Below are 15,069 nucleotides of genomic sequence, written 5' to 3' on the forward strand. Positions count from 1 at the left end.
ATTTGTTAGAAAAAAGAACGATTGAGTTTTGTTTTTGAAATTTTCAGAATTCATTTAGAATGCGGTTATTATTATTAGCAGATTAATGACTCCAACTTTGTATTTTAATATTTTCAATGGAATATTTAGAATTGAGTATTATTTTGTGATTTCAACGCACGATTTTCTTTTGAAATTTTCAGAATATGTTAAGATTAAATTTTGTTACTGATTTGTGTTTAAAAGTTTGAGACTTTCACTTTGTTTTTAAATTTTCAGAAATTATTTAGAATTTGGTTTTTATTATGTTTTCAAAGGAAAGACGCATTCGATTATTTTTTTTTAATTATCAGAACATGTTTAGCATTCGTTTTATATTATGAGTTTTTAAAGGAAATACTCTAGCTTTGCTTTTCAAATTTTGAGAGTTTGTTTAGCGCTCGGTTATTATTGTGTTTGAAAAATTAAAACTCTAATATTGGTTTTTCTAGGCTAGGGAGATATCAAATTGCAATGGAACAGAAGAATATTGCCACCAAACTAAGCAACTGAAGTTGTTTTAGTTTTTAAGATAATATTTAATAAGAGTAAATTTGAATAGCTTGTTAAAATTAAGAATGGCATAACAATTTAGGAGGTTATTAGAGAGGAAGATTGGGAATTCGCCACAATGGATTATTGGTTCCAACTTATGAGGGTCTGACTTCTTAAAGTCTATAAGTTTGAGGTAAACACTGAAATTATTGTTACTGATTGGAAATATGTGCGCTTCGGCATTATTTGCTCTCAATGCTATATACCCAACTTCCCTTATCGCTGTCGGGTATTAAAAGCTCCGCGATAAGGCGAAAGCACCAGCTGGCAATGGATTGACTGCAATGAATGCGTTGTTCTTAAGCGGTTTCCATTGCCGTTGGCGCGCTTAGTCAGTTAACAAACAGCAAAGTGGATAGTTGTCGTGCCACGAGGAGCAAAAACAAGTGCAAAGTCTATATCAATTAATCTATACAGGAGAGATAATACACAGACACACACGCACATCGAAGTATTTAAGGCGATACATACAAAACACAGTGAATCATGGGTAAGTTTTAGAGTGCGACTCGTAGTTTTTAGATTAGAGATGCTTTGCTTTCCATTTGCCGAGTCCGTGTGCATTGCAGAGCTGATCTCTTTGCACTCTTGCAGGTGCAGTTCAGCCAGGAGCAGTTGTGAGCATTGGTAGGCGAGTGAATCCCAAGTGAAGTTCCCGTGGAGTTCTCAAATCGAATTTCCACAGCGCAATCACATTATCTTATCGCCGTCGCTATCGTTATCGTTATCGAATTATCGCTAATCGTGACCCGCTCGGTTCGTCCGCTTCTCTCGTTGCAGAACACACCTGGGTGCACTCGACTCCATATGCCGCACTGCCTCCCTATGCCGTTGTCGGCGGCCACGACTCCGACGGCACACCGATCTATGTGGGTCGCTCGTTCCACGAGGGCGAGAATCTGCCCGCTAAGGTGATACCGAGCAAGGGTTGCGCCTATGTCGCCTACGGCGGCACCGAGCACCAGAAGACCCACTACGAGGTGCTCGTCGGCCAGGGCTTCGCCTGGGTGGGCAGCGCCAGCGGTGGCGTGCCCCCGAATGCGGTGCGCAGCGGCAACACACGCACCGGGGAGCCGTTGTATGTGGGACGTGGTCACTACGCGAACTCGTTGAGCGTGGGCAAAGTGCATCCATCGCATGGTTGTCTCTACATTCCCTTCGGTGGCCAGGAGGTGCGCATCAACACCTACGAGGTGCTCATCCATCAGCAGCAGGATGTCTGGGTGCCCGCTTCGCCAGCCTACACCCCACCGGGAGCTGTCATCGCTGGTCACGATTCGGACAGGACGCCCATCTATGCGGGACGTGCCATGCATGAGGGTGAGATGCTACCCGCTAAGGTTGTGCCCAGCAAGGGCACAGCCTACGTCTGCTTCGGTGGCTACGAGATCCCGAAGAACACCTACGAGGTCTTGACTGGTTACGGATATGTCTGGATCAGACCTGGATTCCACGGCATGCCACCAAATGCGGTGAGCACGGGACGTGCCCGGAATGGCGAACCCATCTATTATGGACGTGGTCATCATCAGGGCAGCTTGACACCCGGTCTCATCTCTGCCCGCCAACGCTGTTTGTACATTCCTTACGGTGGTCGCGAGATTCGCGTCGACTCCTATGAAGTACTCTGCAGACAATAAGCAGGAACTGCCTTCATTACTCTTTAATCTTCACATACTTTATAGACTTTAAGCCGTGCCATTGTTAAACGCCATACTGATCTTAAAATGTTCCTAATAAAGGTGCGACTTCATTTACAACACAATTACTTATTGCAAATTTACTATTCTAAAGGCATTTTTCATGCCTTTGTGTCTTTACAAATTCCCCAACATTTTTATTTATAATTATAATTATCTATTTTTACCGATAAGATATCACTTTGAATATTCTATGGCAATTTCGGTAACATCATTGTCATATGGCGAAAAATTCTTCGCACACTTTTATTTTACCAAAAGAAAATATATATTCTATATCTAGACACTCGATTCAACATAAAAATCCATTCATAGTATATGGGCAATTCCCAAAAAAAGGTAAACCACGACCGAAAAAAAAAATCTTCACATTCATCGTATTTTTTTGTATAATGTCATAAAGAAATATCCAAATTTTCATAATACAATGGATCCGTACCATATCTCCGTTGTTTTTATAAAAAAATTTGCCTGCAAACTGAAAAAATGTAATTTTTTCACATTTAGCTACTTTTATATGCATTTTTTTGATTAATTATTTCACAAGGAAAACATATGATATGTTTGCTCTTTTTCTACCAAATCTCTTAATAGCAATCCAATAATAAGATGAAAAATGCAAAGTGAGCGAAAAAATGTTCAATTAACTGTTTATTTTTATTTAGCTTCTTATCTATGTTCAAATCGTACGTTCGCGACCGAAAACATCATTTTATTGTAATTGCTCGCATTAAGTGCAAGCAGGTGAATGAAACTTCGCGTGTTAAGTTATTTTGGTATATATATTTTAAATATAAAAAATCGTTGGGGTTACTCAAACCAATCTTTTTTTATTGATTGTCAAAGTAGCGTACGTTCGCGACCTTACCTATAAGCATATGTCGATTTTTACTAGCGTCGGATGGATTTAAAACAAAAAAAAATTTTTTTTTGTTTTTGTTTTTAAAAATTATGTCATTTGCAGTTACTTATTACTTGTTAGTTATTACTTATTATTTATTACATATTTTTCTTGCTATTAATAAATTTCACTACATTTTTCATATTTAATAAAAATTTATTTTTTTTGCTTTTAAATGTTATTAGACACATTAAATTGAGTTACATCCGTTTGTTTTTATGAAATATGAAGTTATTAATAAAAAAAAGTTGTGGTAAAAATAAAAATTTAATAAATAAAACAACATGGAAAAATCGTACGTTCGCGACCGTACGTTCGCGACCGGAACTTAATTAAATTAAAAATAAATAAATGGAGATATTTTTTTGGGAGTAGACTTAATAGAAAGCTACATGATTCTACTTTAAAAGTAAAGTTATTTCTTTAAAATATTCCGTCTCAATTCGCAGAGTTTTGCATTTTACTGTATTAAGTCAAATTCGACTTCCATTTTGCGTACGTTCGCGACCGCATGTTTTTTGACAATATTATGAAAATTAAAAATCGATAAGCCCCCATAATTTACACTAACCAAAGAGCTAAACAAATGCTGTCGAAGAGTAAAAAAAAAGTTTCAAGAAACGTTTGTTTTCGATTTTATTTTTTTAATTTATCTCGTACGAACGTACGTTCGCGACTTTGGGAAATGCCCATATATCCTATTTACTAAAAGATAGACAATGTTTAATATTTCGTAGCAAAGTGAGTCAGCTTGTGACTTTTCTTTTTATCACAGGCAATATTCATTTCTGATATAACAAAGAAAGATAAGCCTTCATAACAAACCATAAAATGCAGTACTAAAAATATAATAATGCATCGTAACGCTGCTGAGTACTATAATTTTTTCAATCATAACAAAAACAATCTTTTATTATTGCAAATTTATGGTTGGGTTAACCACAGGCATTAAATCATGGGCTACACTTAAATAACTTGAATTTAAAATTAGAGAAAATCTCAAGAGCAATATTGCTAAACATTTGCTATATAACGCAGCTCAGATATGTATTACAAAGAGTTTTCCATTGTAAACTTTTATTCCATAATTAGTTAAAATGACCCAAAGTATGTTAGTTATACGAGTATTGTATTATTTCATTGTTTTCTCGGAGACATTATGTCCAAAGCTAAAGCTTTGTTTCACAAATGTCCAATCTAAAAAGTGCAATCCTGTTTTGATTGTTTGAAAATATATTTATTTATTCTTCATTTTTTATATTTATTTAAAAATAAGAGCGAAAATATTTCTGAATCAATAATTAACAAGTAAGAAAGCTACAGTTGAGTGTGCTCGACTGTGAGATAGCCGCTACACATTTTGAATAAAAGCAAAATATCGTGGTATTATTCTCAAAATATACCAAAAATACTACACAATTGCTAAAAAATATACCAAATGGTATATTTGGTATATCGATATAGTACCACACTCAAAATATACCATAGACTGTACAATATACCAGATTGTCAGCCAAAGCAACTAAGTCCCTAGTAAGTAGCCGATTTTGTCCATACAAAAGTATTTCTTTAATAACTTTGACTATTTATCTAATCGCAACCAAATTTTCAGGAATCACAATTACTATAGTTATTATTATTTATACCAAAACTCCCGACTCTAGCTTTAATATTACGCTTGTTATTCGATTTTAGTTGATTTACGGGGGCGAAAGTAGGCGTGGCAAAAATTTGAAACAAACATAACAGATGCTGTCGAAAAATATAGCTTTATCTCCTATAGACTCTGAGATCCAGTGTTTCATACTGACAGACAGACAGACGGACATGGCTAGATCGTCTCGGCTATTGATGCTGATCAAGAATATATGTATATACTTAATGGGGTCGGAGATGCCTCCTTCTACCTGTTACATACATTTCTTGCCAGCACAAAACTATGATATCATTCTGCGCTACGGCTAGCGGATATAATGATGTTGAATAATAAAAAATTGTATACTAAGGAATACTACATTATTTACTACGCTGCGCATTAATTATATGCAATACCAATCTAAAGCTTTTTCGCCTTGAATTTAAAAATAAATTATGTTGAATAATGCAAAAATGTATGCAGATTCGGCACATTGTCACTGCGTAGTTGTGAGTATGCATGTTAATATTGCATCATCCTTTATTTGTGCTGTGATTGAGCTTTGTAGCTTTGAGAAGAACCGTTAATGCGGGGCGACAGCGTATCGTCGCTGTCGCCGAGTGTGGTTTGATGGCTCAGGCGTAGACAGTAAGATGATCGAGCGGGCAGTGTGCTCTAGAATTCGCCTGTGAATGCATCGGAATGCGCTTCGCTGAAATGGACAATCAAGCTTCGGCAGAACAAACTTCGCCAAGTACAATATACTCATTATGTTTATTTTTAAAATATATGTATATGGCTTGTTATAAGTGTTATTCTGGAAGAATTTTTAGAATGCCATAAATCGATATTGCTGTTCATTTTTAAGATAATGTTGATAAAATGGTGCCGTGCACAATGTTGCTGCTCGATGAATTCACACGAGCACCTCATACTCCTCCAGACGCTTCTCAGCTCCGCCATACGAAATGTACAGACAGCCATGGGAGGGATGCACCTTGCCGGGTGTCAGACTGCCGGCAAAATAGGCGCGTCCCACATACAGTGGCTCGCCACCGGAGGTTTGACCAGCGCGCAGAGCACCGGGGTGTACCTTACCGCCCTTGGCGGGGTGCCAGCTGTGCTTGTGACCGGTCAGGATCTCAAAGTCATTCTTGGTGATCTCCTTGCCGCCCCAGGAGACGTAGGCCTGTTTCTTGTTGGGAATGAACTTGGCAGGCAGCATTTCGCCATTGTGACGGGCGCGAGCCACATAGATGGGATCCCTGTTGGAATCGTAGCCGGCGACGATGGCCAATGGCGGCAGATGATCCCTGACGTTGCGGGCAATCCATTTGTGATCTGCAAAAGGAACGAGAAAAATAAAAATTGATTAAATGTAAACCGAGTTAATCGTTTTTTAGTTTATTTCAAAGGAAACGGTCTTAAAGGATAACGAGATAAATTAAAACTGTGTAAATACAGCTGAAGCTCATGAAATAAAATTCGCCAAAGCTCGAATCGTCTGGAAGTTATCATTACCAAACAAATTATACGGTGAAATTGAATCTCTTAAAGTAGTTCAAATGAATCATTATAACATACATTTAACAAATTCGAATCGATTTAAATGAATTTCTCAATTTTCTATCTATTTGAGTTTACAGAAATTGGAAGTGAATTAGTTGTAGGTCCTTAACATAAAAGATATGTAATAATATTCTATTAGGTGTGTTTTATGTAGGGTTTCTATATTTCCCGCTTTAAATTAAAAAAATAGTTCAGAAATTAGATTCCAATTTAAAATATTTTTCTTTTTGATATTTCAATTTGAATTTAAACCTAATTTTGGCTTTACGTACATATATACATGCTATACACCAAGTCATGCAGACTTGCTAAAGTAAAAACTCTACACCAAGGAGCGGAGTACTGCTCACACTTTGATCGATAAGTTAGCTGGCTTTGTTGTCGCCTGATGAAACCATACTTTTGATATATAGTATGTGCAAACATTGAAAATATTAAACTGCACTAATCGAGTCCAACTATCTAGCAGATAGTTGTGTTCGAAAATAGAAAGATTGCCTAAGCGCTGTGCACGAAACGGAAGATCGATAATCGATAACACGGCTTGTTGTAGTTGTTAATCCTTTGGCGAGTGTAATCCACAATTTTCCAAATTTCGAGCACTCTGCTTACCCATTTTGTGTGTTTTGCTCAAGTTTACAGCGAAAGTAACTAATTAAGTGATGTGCTCTCACCGTGGTTAAAGTCTGACTGATTGGCGTGGACAGTAAACTGTTGTTTTATAAGGCTCCCGACTCAGTTGTTGACTGCGTTGTTGGCCATTGTCGGTAGTCCGGCTCAACGATAAGATATCGTATCGGAGCCTGTACAAAAGACATCGTCAAGAGTGGCAAATTTCGACACTCAACTCACTCATACATTTTTGAGTGCCGGTGCTACTTAGTACTCGCAAACCGAGTAAGAGATACACACTAGAGGTGGACAACTATCGATAGTCTGCGTCATCGATAGTGATTGATAGTTTCCATAAACTGTCGACTATCGACGATAGCAAGGAAAATCTATCGTCGATAGTTGTCGATAGTGCAGTGTAAGAAAATAATTTAATTAGTTTTTAAAATACGCCTAGCCCTCGCTTAACTCGGACTCTTTTAGCACGAACTCGGTCATACACGGTTACAAATTTGCTCCCGTCCTTTTTTTAGATAGTGAGTCAGTTTGTGACTTTTCTTTTTATGACAGTCAATATTAATTTCTGATATAACAAGAAAGATAATCCTTCATAACAAAAATAAAATGCTGTACTAAAAATATAATAATGCAACACAAGCTGTTCCATTGTGTACTATAATTTTGTAATCCAAAGTCTCCTGATCATAATAAAACCAATCTTTTATCATTGCAAATTTCCGGTTGGGTTAACGACAGGCATTAAGTCATGGGCTAAATTTCAATGACTTGGAATTAAAAATAGAGAAATTCTCAGGAACAATATTGCTAAACATTTACTATATTGTGCATAAAATATTTAATGATTTATAGTATATCTTTATGCAGCTCACATTTTACAAACATTTTTTCCTTAGTCAAAATGATTATAATGATAAAACTGAGTTATATTGTTTTAATTAATTGTTTTTTCGGGCACATTATGTCTAAAGATAAAACTTAGATTGACAAATAAGTAATTTGAAAAGTATAATTCTTTTTTCGCTATAAAATTGTTTTAAATCGATTTATTCTTAAATTTTGATGTAAATTTAAAAAAATAGCGAAAAGATTTCAGAATCAATTATTAGAATTATTAAATTACAATCATGATGATTAAGAATTTAGGATTATTAAGATAAGAATGATAAAAATAATATTCATTAGGAACGAAACCATTAGGAACCAAAAATAAGGTTTCCTGACCGCTACCCATAGGGTAGAAGGGTATTATAACTTTGTGCCGGCAGGAAATGTATGTAACAGGTAGAAGGAGGCATCCTCCGACCCTATAAAGTATATATATTCTTGATCAGCATCAACAGCCGAGACGATCTAGCCCTGTCCGTCTGTCCGTATGAACACCTAGATCTCAGAGACTATAAGAGATAGAGCTATTATTTTTTTTCGACAGCATTTGTTATGTTTCCACGCAGATCAAGTTTGTTTAAAATTTTTGCCACGCCCACTTCCGCTCCCGCAAATAAAAAAAATCGAATAACTAGCGTAATTTTAAAGCTAGAGTTGCGAATTTTGGTATATATAATAATAACTATAGTAGTTATGATTCCTAAAAATTTGCGATCAGATAAAAATTGTCGAAGTTATTAAAGAAATACTTTTGTATGTAATTATAGCTCTATCTCTTATAGTCTCTGAGATCTAGGTGTTCATACGGACGGACGGACAGACACACAGACGGACAGACACACAGACACACAGACGGACAGACGGACATGGCTAGATCGTCTCGGCTGTTGACGCTGATCAAGAATATATATACTTTATAGGGTCGGAGATGCCTCCTTCTACCTGTTACATACATTTCCTGTCGGCACAAAGTTATAATACCCTTCTACCCTATGGGTAGCGGGTATAAAAAACCATATTCGAAAATTGTACCCATAATACCGAAAGCTACATTTGGTATGTCGTTATAGAAATACATTAAAAAATACCATAGGGTACAACATATACCAAATTTTAATCTACGCATCCACAAAAAATCATATTCACTAAATATGCCTATAAAAAAGCTAAAATATACCGAATGCTACATTTGATATTTCAGTATAGTACTAGATTTAAAATATGCTAGATTGGCACCCAAAGCAACAAAGACCCGAATGCAGTAGGCGTCTACCCTCTACTCTATAGATAGCATTTGCCGAAATGGTGTGAGTAATTCATTATGTTAATAGTGATATTTCTCTATATATATGCAATGCATATTATGCATAATTGCTCGCAAGTTGATAAAAGGACGGTTTATTACTTTGCAGTAAGTAATACGAAATTGTACATGTGTTTAACTTATGGTGCATTGCAATATTTTAATCAACATTAATAAATGTAGTACTGTTGATATACAATATATGTATAAACTATATGCACATTGATATTGTAAATCAATGTTTATAAAAGCAAACTTCATCACACTGTGGAAGACCACAAACCAATGCTGATAAGATAAAGCGCTGTTGCTATGAATGTTGGGGCTTTGTGTAATATACGATTTAAGTTCGATGACAAACCGATAAACTAACCTATCGATAAAATGGTATCGTTTCAGCCTACAAATGGGTGCAGTCATCGGCCTACGCCTCGGTGCCGCCAAATGCAGTTGTGGGCGGCAATGACGAAGACGGCGCCATGATCTATGTGGGCAGGGCGGAGCACGAGGGCGACATGCTCGTGTGTAAGGTTGTGCCCTCCAAGCAGATCGGTTTCATCTCGCAGCGGGGCGAGGCGCTGCCCAAGGACATCTTCGAGATGCTGTGCGGCGACAATCTGGCCTGGATCAAGTGCTACGATCACGTGATACCCGAGAATGCGGTTCTGTGTGGACGCACTTCGCTGGAGCAGCCGGTGTACATTGGACGCGGACACTACGAGGGACATCTGATCATTGGCAAGATCTCGTCGGTGCATCGAGCTCTCTTCATTGCGTATCGTGGCGCTGAGAGACGTTTGGATTCGTATGAGATTCTGGTGGAGGAGCAGCGTCAAGTGCCGGGCTGGCAATTGCCACCACCGCCACCGCTATCCCCGCAGCTGGAGAAATGTCCCCTGACACCGCCGCCACCGCCACCGCCAGCAGCAGTCGCAGCAGCAGCTCCACCACCAATTGGATTGAAGCCTTATCCCTATCCCCCAGCTTACGATGCACCTCCACTTTCTCTTCACGATCGTCCACCTCAGTACACGCCCACTCCCATGGCCCAGGCGATGGGCATGCCCATGCCCACTCCACTGGCCAGCACGGATCCTTATCCACCGCCTACGCCTTCCATACTGCCCTCCTATCAACAACCAGTGGGCGTGGCACTTCCGCTGCCTCCCAAGCCAGCGCTGCCGCCTTCCTACGCTCCAGCGGAGACAGCTGGCCCCGCCTACAGCTCCTCCTCGTCGTCCTCTTCGTCGTGCTCCTCCTTGGGCGCTGCTGGTTATATGCCCGCAGATACCTACAAGCCACCAATGGGTGCCTATGCACCCGCCGATACCTATAAGCCACCACTCGATCCCTATGGACCCAGTTGCTCCAGTTACACGCCAGCCCAAGTGGCGCCAGCTGCCAACTATGGCGCTGCCTCAACGCATGGCCAACTCTACGATGTCTGGCTGGCCGCTAGTCCCGGCTACACGCCTCCGGATGCGGTGCATGGTGGCCACGACAGCGACATGACTCCGCTGTTGGTTTGCCGCGGTTACTTCGATGGTCGTCACATTCCGGGCAAGGCGGCGCCAAGTCGTGGCTGTGCTTACATTACGGATGCGGGTCGCGAACTCATCGAGTCGAACTATGAGGTGCTCGTGGGTCAGGGGAAATACCATTGGGTGCATCGGGCAGAGGGGAGCATTGCTCCTGGAGCCGTGGAGGCGGGACGTGCCTTCAACGGGGAGCCTCTGTTTGTGGGCAGAGCTCGCTATTGTGGCAGCCTGACGCCGGGCAAGGTTCAACAATCGCATCGTTGCATTCACATTCCGTATGGCGGACAGGAGGTGGGCATCAGCAGCTATGAGATTTTGGTGCGCAGCGAGATCTTCCATCGTCAGCAGGCCGTCAACCTTTCGTACTAGAAGCCAGGGGAAGGTCATCTTTGGTTAACTGAGCAGCTCTATAACTACCTCTTATACACGTTGTACCTATGCCTAAGACGCACATACTGATTTATATGTTATTATTCATTTATGTATTCACTTTTATTCACTAACTAACAAAATATACTCGTATTTATTCAAACGTTCACGCAATGGGGAAGTTCGTCGCATGATTCACGGGCTACGTCACGAACGTAAACCCAAGCTAATGTCTTCCACTTTTTACAACCCATAATTCTAGTCTAGCTTCCTATCTGTGTGTGTGTTTATTAAACCAGAACCGTGCGTTCTATTCAGTTCAGGTTCAGCCTTGGGGGCGTCAGGTTTACTGACCCCCTTTCACAGTTCTCAGTATACAACTTAGTTGTAGTTATAGATAAATTGCAGCATTGTCAGCATCTTGCTGGGGAAAAACATACAGATTCTTAGACGTCATATCGTAGCTTTCTTTATAACCAACACTTTTAAAACACACTTGGAAACCAATTTTGAAATTGTAATATTATTAGCAACGTTGTTTACATTTTATTTCAAATTATGATGAATGAATATATGACTGGGAATATAGAAATGAATGAGTATAACTCACCTTCTATAAGATAATAGCTTAAAAGGTTTCACAGAAGTTAAGAATCGACTCTATAGTGGAATCATCGAAGCAAACTTTGTTAGGACTCCAAATCTACAAATTGTGTACTCTCTTTATAATTGTTAATCTTAACTACTGCTCTTATTATCTTTGCCATGAGCTAGATATGAATATGAAGCTAGCAAATAGATGCTTCAATACTTATCTAAGCTTCCTCTTTCATTGTAAAGATAAATCTTAGTTATAACACTAACAATTTAATAGTTATTGTCAGCATGATGCATTGTTTATGCACTTGAGATGGAAACTGCGATAGTTTTATAGTTTAAATTCCTGCGGAATAACAAATAAAGTTTGTTAACTCTTTAATAGGTTAAATTTGCAGAAAAACAATGTATTGAATAAAATAAGATATAGTGAAAACAAATTATATATTATTAAGTGATCTTCAGAATTTATAAAAATTGCAAATAATTCTTTGGTGATCATGATAGAAATGGAATTATTAAAGCAGTTCTTTGATTGGCATAATGATGCATTGCTTATGCACTTGATGTGGAAATTGGGTTTAATTTGCTACGGAACAACAAATAAAGTAAGTTAACTATTAACTTTTGAATGAAGATGTAATGCAATGGAAACAAAAAAGGTATTATGTATCAAAAAAAAAATGGTATTAGTTTTTAAATGATTTTTCAGAACACTTTATGAGAAAAAAAGGAAAAAATTTAAAAGTAATCGTTATTAGACATATTTAATAAAAAAAATGTACAGAAAAATAATGTAAGGCACGTAATATAATATAAAATATAGTGAAAGCAAATTTAATATATATAAAATATAGGGAAAACAAATAAGATGTTAATATAATTATTTTATTATTTATTATTTGAAGTTATTTATTAATATTTAACATTATATTATTCACATTATATACAAATTGCGACTATCCTTCTGTGATTATGATACAAATGGGATAATGCTCTTATATTTTGAACTGACAAAAAAAATTTCATTCATTAATTTTCGCACAACGATCAAATGGGTAAATCACATTTTTGACAATAATGAATTTAAAATATTATGCTAATTTAGTATTGGTAAACACAATGAATTGTAAACAAACAAATAAAATGAAAACAATATACATTTTTTGTTATTTCATTTAAATTCAAACCTACTAATGATGCAAATCTTAAATCAAGATTTTCGATGCTGAGAAATTTGCATTCCAAACACGAATTACTGAAGCTGAACTCAAACATCACAATGAGTCATCAACAACAAAAAGTATTTTTCGCAGACACCTCATAATGAAAAATAAACATTGATTTTATTGTTGTAATATTTAATGCAATGGATGATGAAGAAATGGATTATTATTGCAGCAACCGGTTTTTAATTGACTTTATAATAAATTCTTTGATTTTCTAAGTGTTAATCTGATCAATATAAAATGCTACCTTATGTTTTATTCAAGACTTTTGAATGCATAATGTTTGTGCAAACTTTCTTATATATTTGTATCTATTGCAAAGTTTTTTGTGACCGTTTTATAAGATAGATTTTGTTTATCAATCCCTCAAGCATTTTTGTATCTCTTTCTAACGAAGGCATCCCACACGTGTTTGCCTTAAATAAGAATACTCATAAATCAAATTTCAAATTCATTCATCAGAAATCAGATCATCTTCACACATTGTGGCCTTGCCATTTAATGTTGTGGCATTAAAAAGTTTTACAAGCCACACTTGTACGTGTGCAGACCTACGAAGTTCCGCTCTGGTTATCATTATAAGCTTAACACATGTCCCAGACACGCATAACTCTACGATAGAAAACAATTATAGGGGAATTATTCTTTTTCTTAAAACGCACTGTGAATTTCAATTTCAGTTCAGGGTGAGATGAATTTGAGCTTGAAAACACTTCAATAAGAGAAGATTTATCCAGTTTATAATATATTATGAAGAATCTTAATTAAAAATATTCTTACAAAGATATTCTTAATGTTATTATATCGTAAAACTGTTAATAAAAGGCTTTTTACCAATTTTGATGTATGCAGGAAAATAAGAACAGTGTTTAACAATGCTTAATTTAGACACAAACTTTTTACATAAAATATTTCTAATGAGTTATATCATATCATCCATAAATTAAAAGATTATTTACTACTCAATTAATAGATAATTTGAATTGCAATTTTTATTGCAAGTATGTTTAATAATTGAAGTACAAATATTCCAATTAAATTACAAATTCCTAAATAAGATTTTAATGATGCTAATTTTATGAAAATTTCAATAATTTCTTAATAAGACTTTAATGATGATAATTTAATAGAAAAAAGTAAAGATGTATACAGTTCACACCAACTAATTTGATGTAGAAATATAGCTTGATCTATAAATCCTTATTAAAACGAACCTATGAGATAATAAGTATGTAAATTACTGCTGTACTCACAGTTATCGCAGGGAATGTCAACTAATGACGTCTAGACCGGACTCCGATTTGACCTGACCAAGTCAATTTATTAATGTATGCATTCGGTGTACAGGTCTGAATAATGCCAGTTGCGTCCGCTGATGTAACTCTCGAGTGGTTCTCGGGGACTATAAATGTTGGCGCTTCTCGCCAGTGCAGCGCAGTTCGATAATGTTTGTTCGGCCGTTCGGTGATTAATCGCAATCGGCATAGAATCTACGAGATACAAAACTAGTACGAACCTTTTTTAGTATTTCATTATTATTCAATCACAAGAGCAGCACACCTGGTAAGTGACTGACGGTGTTGTCTGACACTCTATCAATCTAAGCGATTCGGTTTTAGCCGCACAGTTTGAGGGCATAACATTTTGGTAAATATTTACACTAATAAACGTAATTTTGCAAACCTAATCTTGATGGTTTGTTTATAGCGGTGTTGTAAATTGTCGTATTCCTCTCATAAAGGTATGCGGGCACTTCAAATAGATAAGTGTCAATGGTTCCCAAACACTTGGCAACACATTTTAGGATATTGCTTTAACTGAATTACATCAGGTTGTGAAATTCGGAGATTCAAAACATATCTTATCCATTTCTTTCATTCATTATGATAGCTTGATAACATTTATTGAATACAATCTTGGTTATTAGCGAGTGCGTAAAATTTTAGGGGAAATACATGTGTTTTAAAATTAACCTATAAATTTGTGTTTTTTTCTTGTAGAATTTATTGAATACCAGTGTAAAATTTTTGGGGGAAATACTTTAAAAGTAAACTCAACATTTTTGTTTTGCTTGTAGCGAAATGTTGTAGTGTAGTGTAAGGTATTAATATAGCTTACATAAGTGTGAGTTTGATC

At 36.8% G+C, this 15,069-nt stretch overlaps 2 protein-coding genes across 4 annotated transcripts; one reads left to right on the forward strand and one right to left on the reverse strand.

The window, feature by feature from the left end:
- Positions 1-862: 862 nt before the first annotated feature.
- LOC132793650 (uncharacterized) lies at positions 863-11,871 on the forward strand. 3 transcript variants are annotated; one of them, XM_060803664.1, is made up of 3 exons: positions 877-1,063; positions 1,168-1,200; positions 1,354-2,338. In XM_060803664.1, exons 1-3 carry the CDS (start codon positions 1,060-1,062, stop codon positions 2,211-2,213), a joined length of 897 nt encoding a protein of 298 aa, XP_060659647.1. In that variant the 5' UTR covers positions 877-1,059; the 3' UTR covers positions 2,214-2,338. The 3 variants fall into 3 exon arrangements, with proteins under 3 accessions (XP_060659646.1, XP_060659647.1, XP_060659648.1); XM_060803663.1 differs by lacking the exons at positions 1,168-1,200; positions 1,354-2,338 and adding an exon at positions 9,600-11,871 and having other exon boundaries at positions 863-1,063; XM_060803665.1 differs by lacking the exon at positions 1,168-1,200 and having other exon boundaries at positions 879-1,063.
- On the reverse strand, positions 5,566-7,093 carry LOC132790206 (uncharacterized). Its single transcript, XM_060798666.1, has 2 exons — positions 6,992-7,093; positions 5,566-6,151 (listed from the first exon to the last, which is right to left on the reverse strand). Exons 1-2 carry the CDS (start codon positions 6,993-6,995, stop codon positions 5,727-5,729), a joined length of 429 nt encoding a protein of 142 aa, XP_060654649.1. The 5' UTR covers positions 6,996-7,093; the 3' UTR covers positions 5,566-5,726.
- Positions 11,872-15,069: the final 3,198 nt, after the last annotated feature.

The sequence above is a fragment of the Drosophila nasuta genome, chromosome 3 (genome assembly GCF_023558535.2).
Source record: "Drosophila nasuta strain 15112-1781.00 chromosome 3, ASM2355853v1, whole genome shotgun sequence".
Lineage (NCBI taxonomy): Eukaryota > Metazoa > Arthropoda > Insecta > Diptera > Drosophilidae > Drosophila > Drosophila nasuta.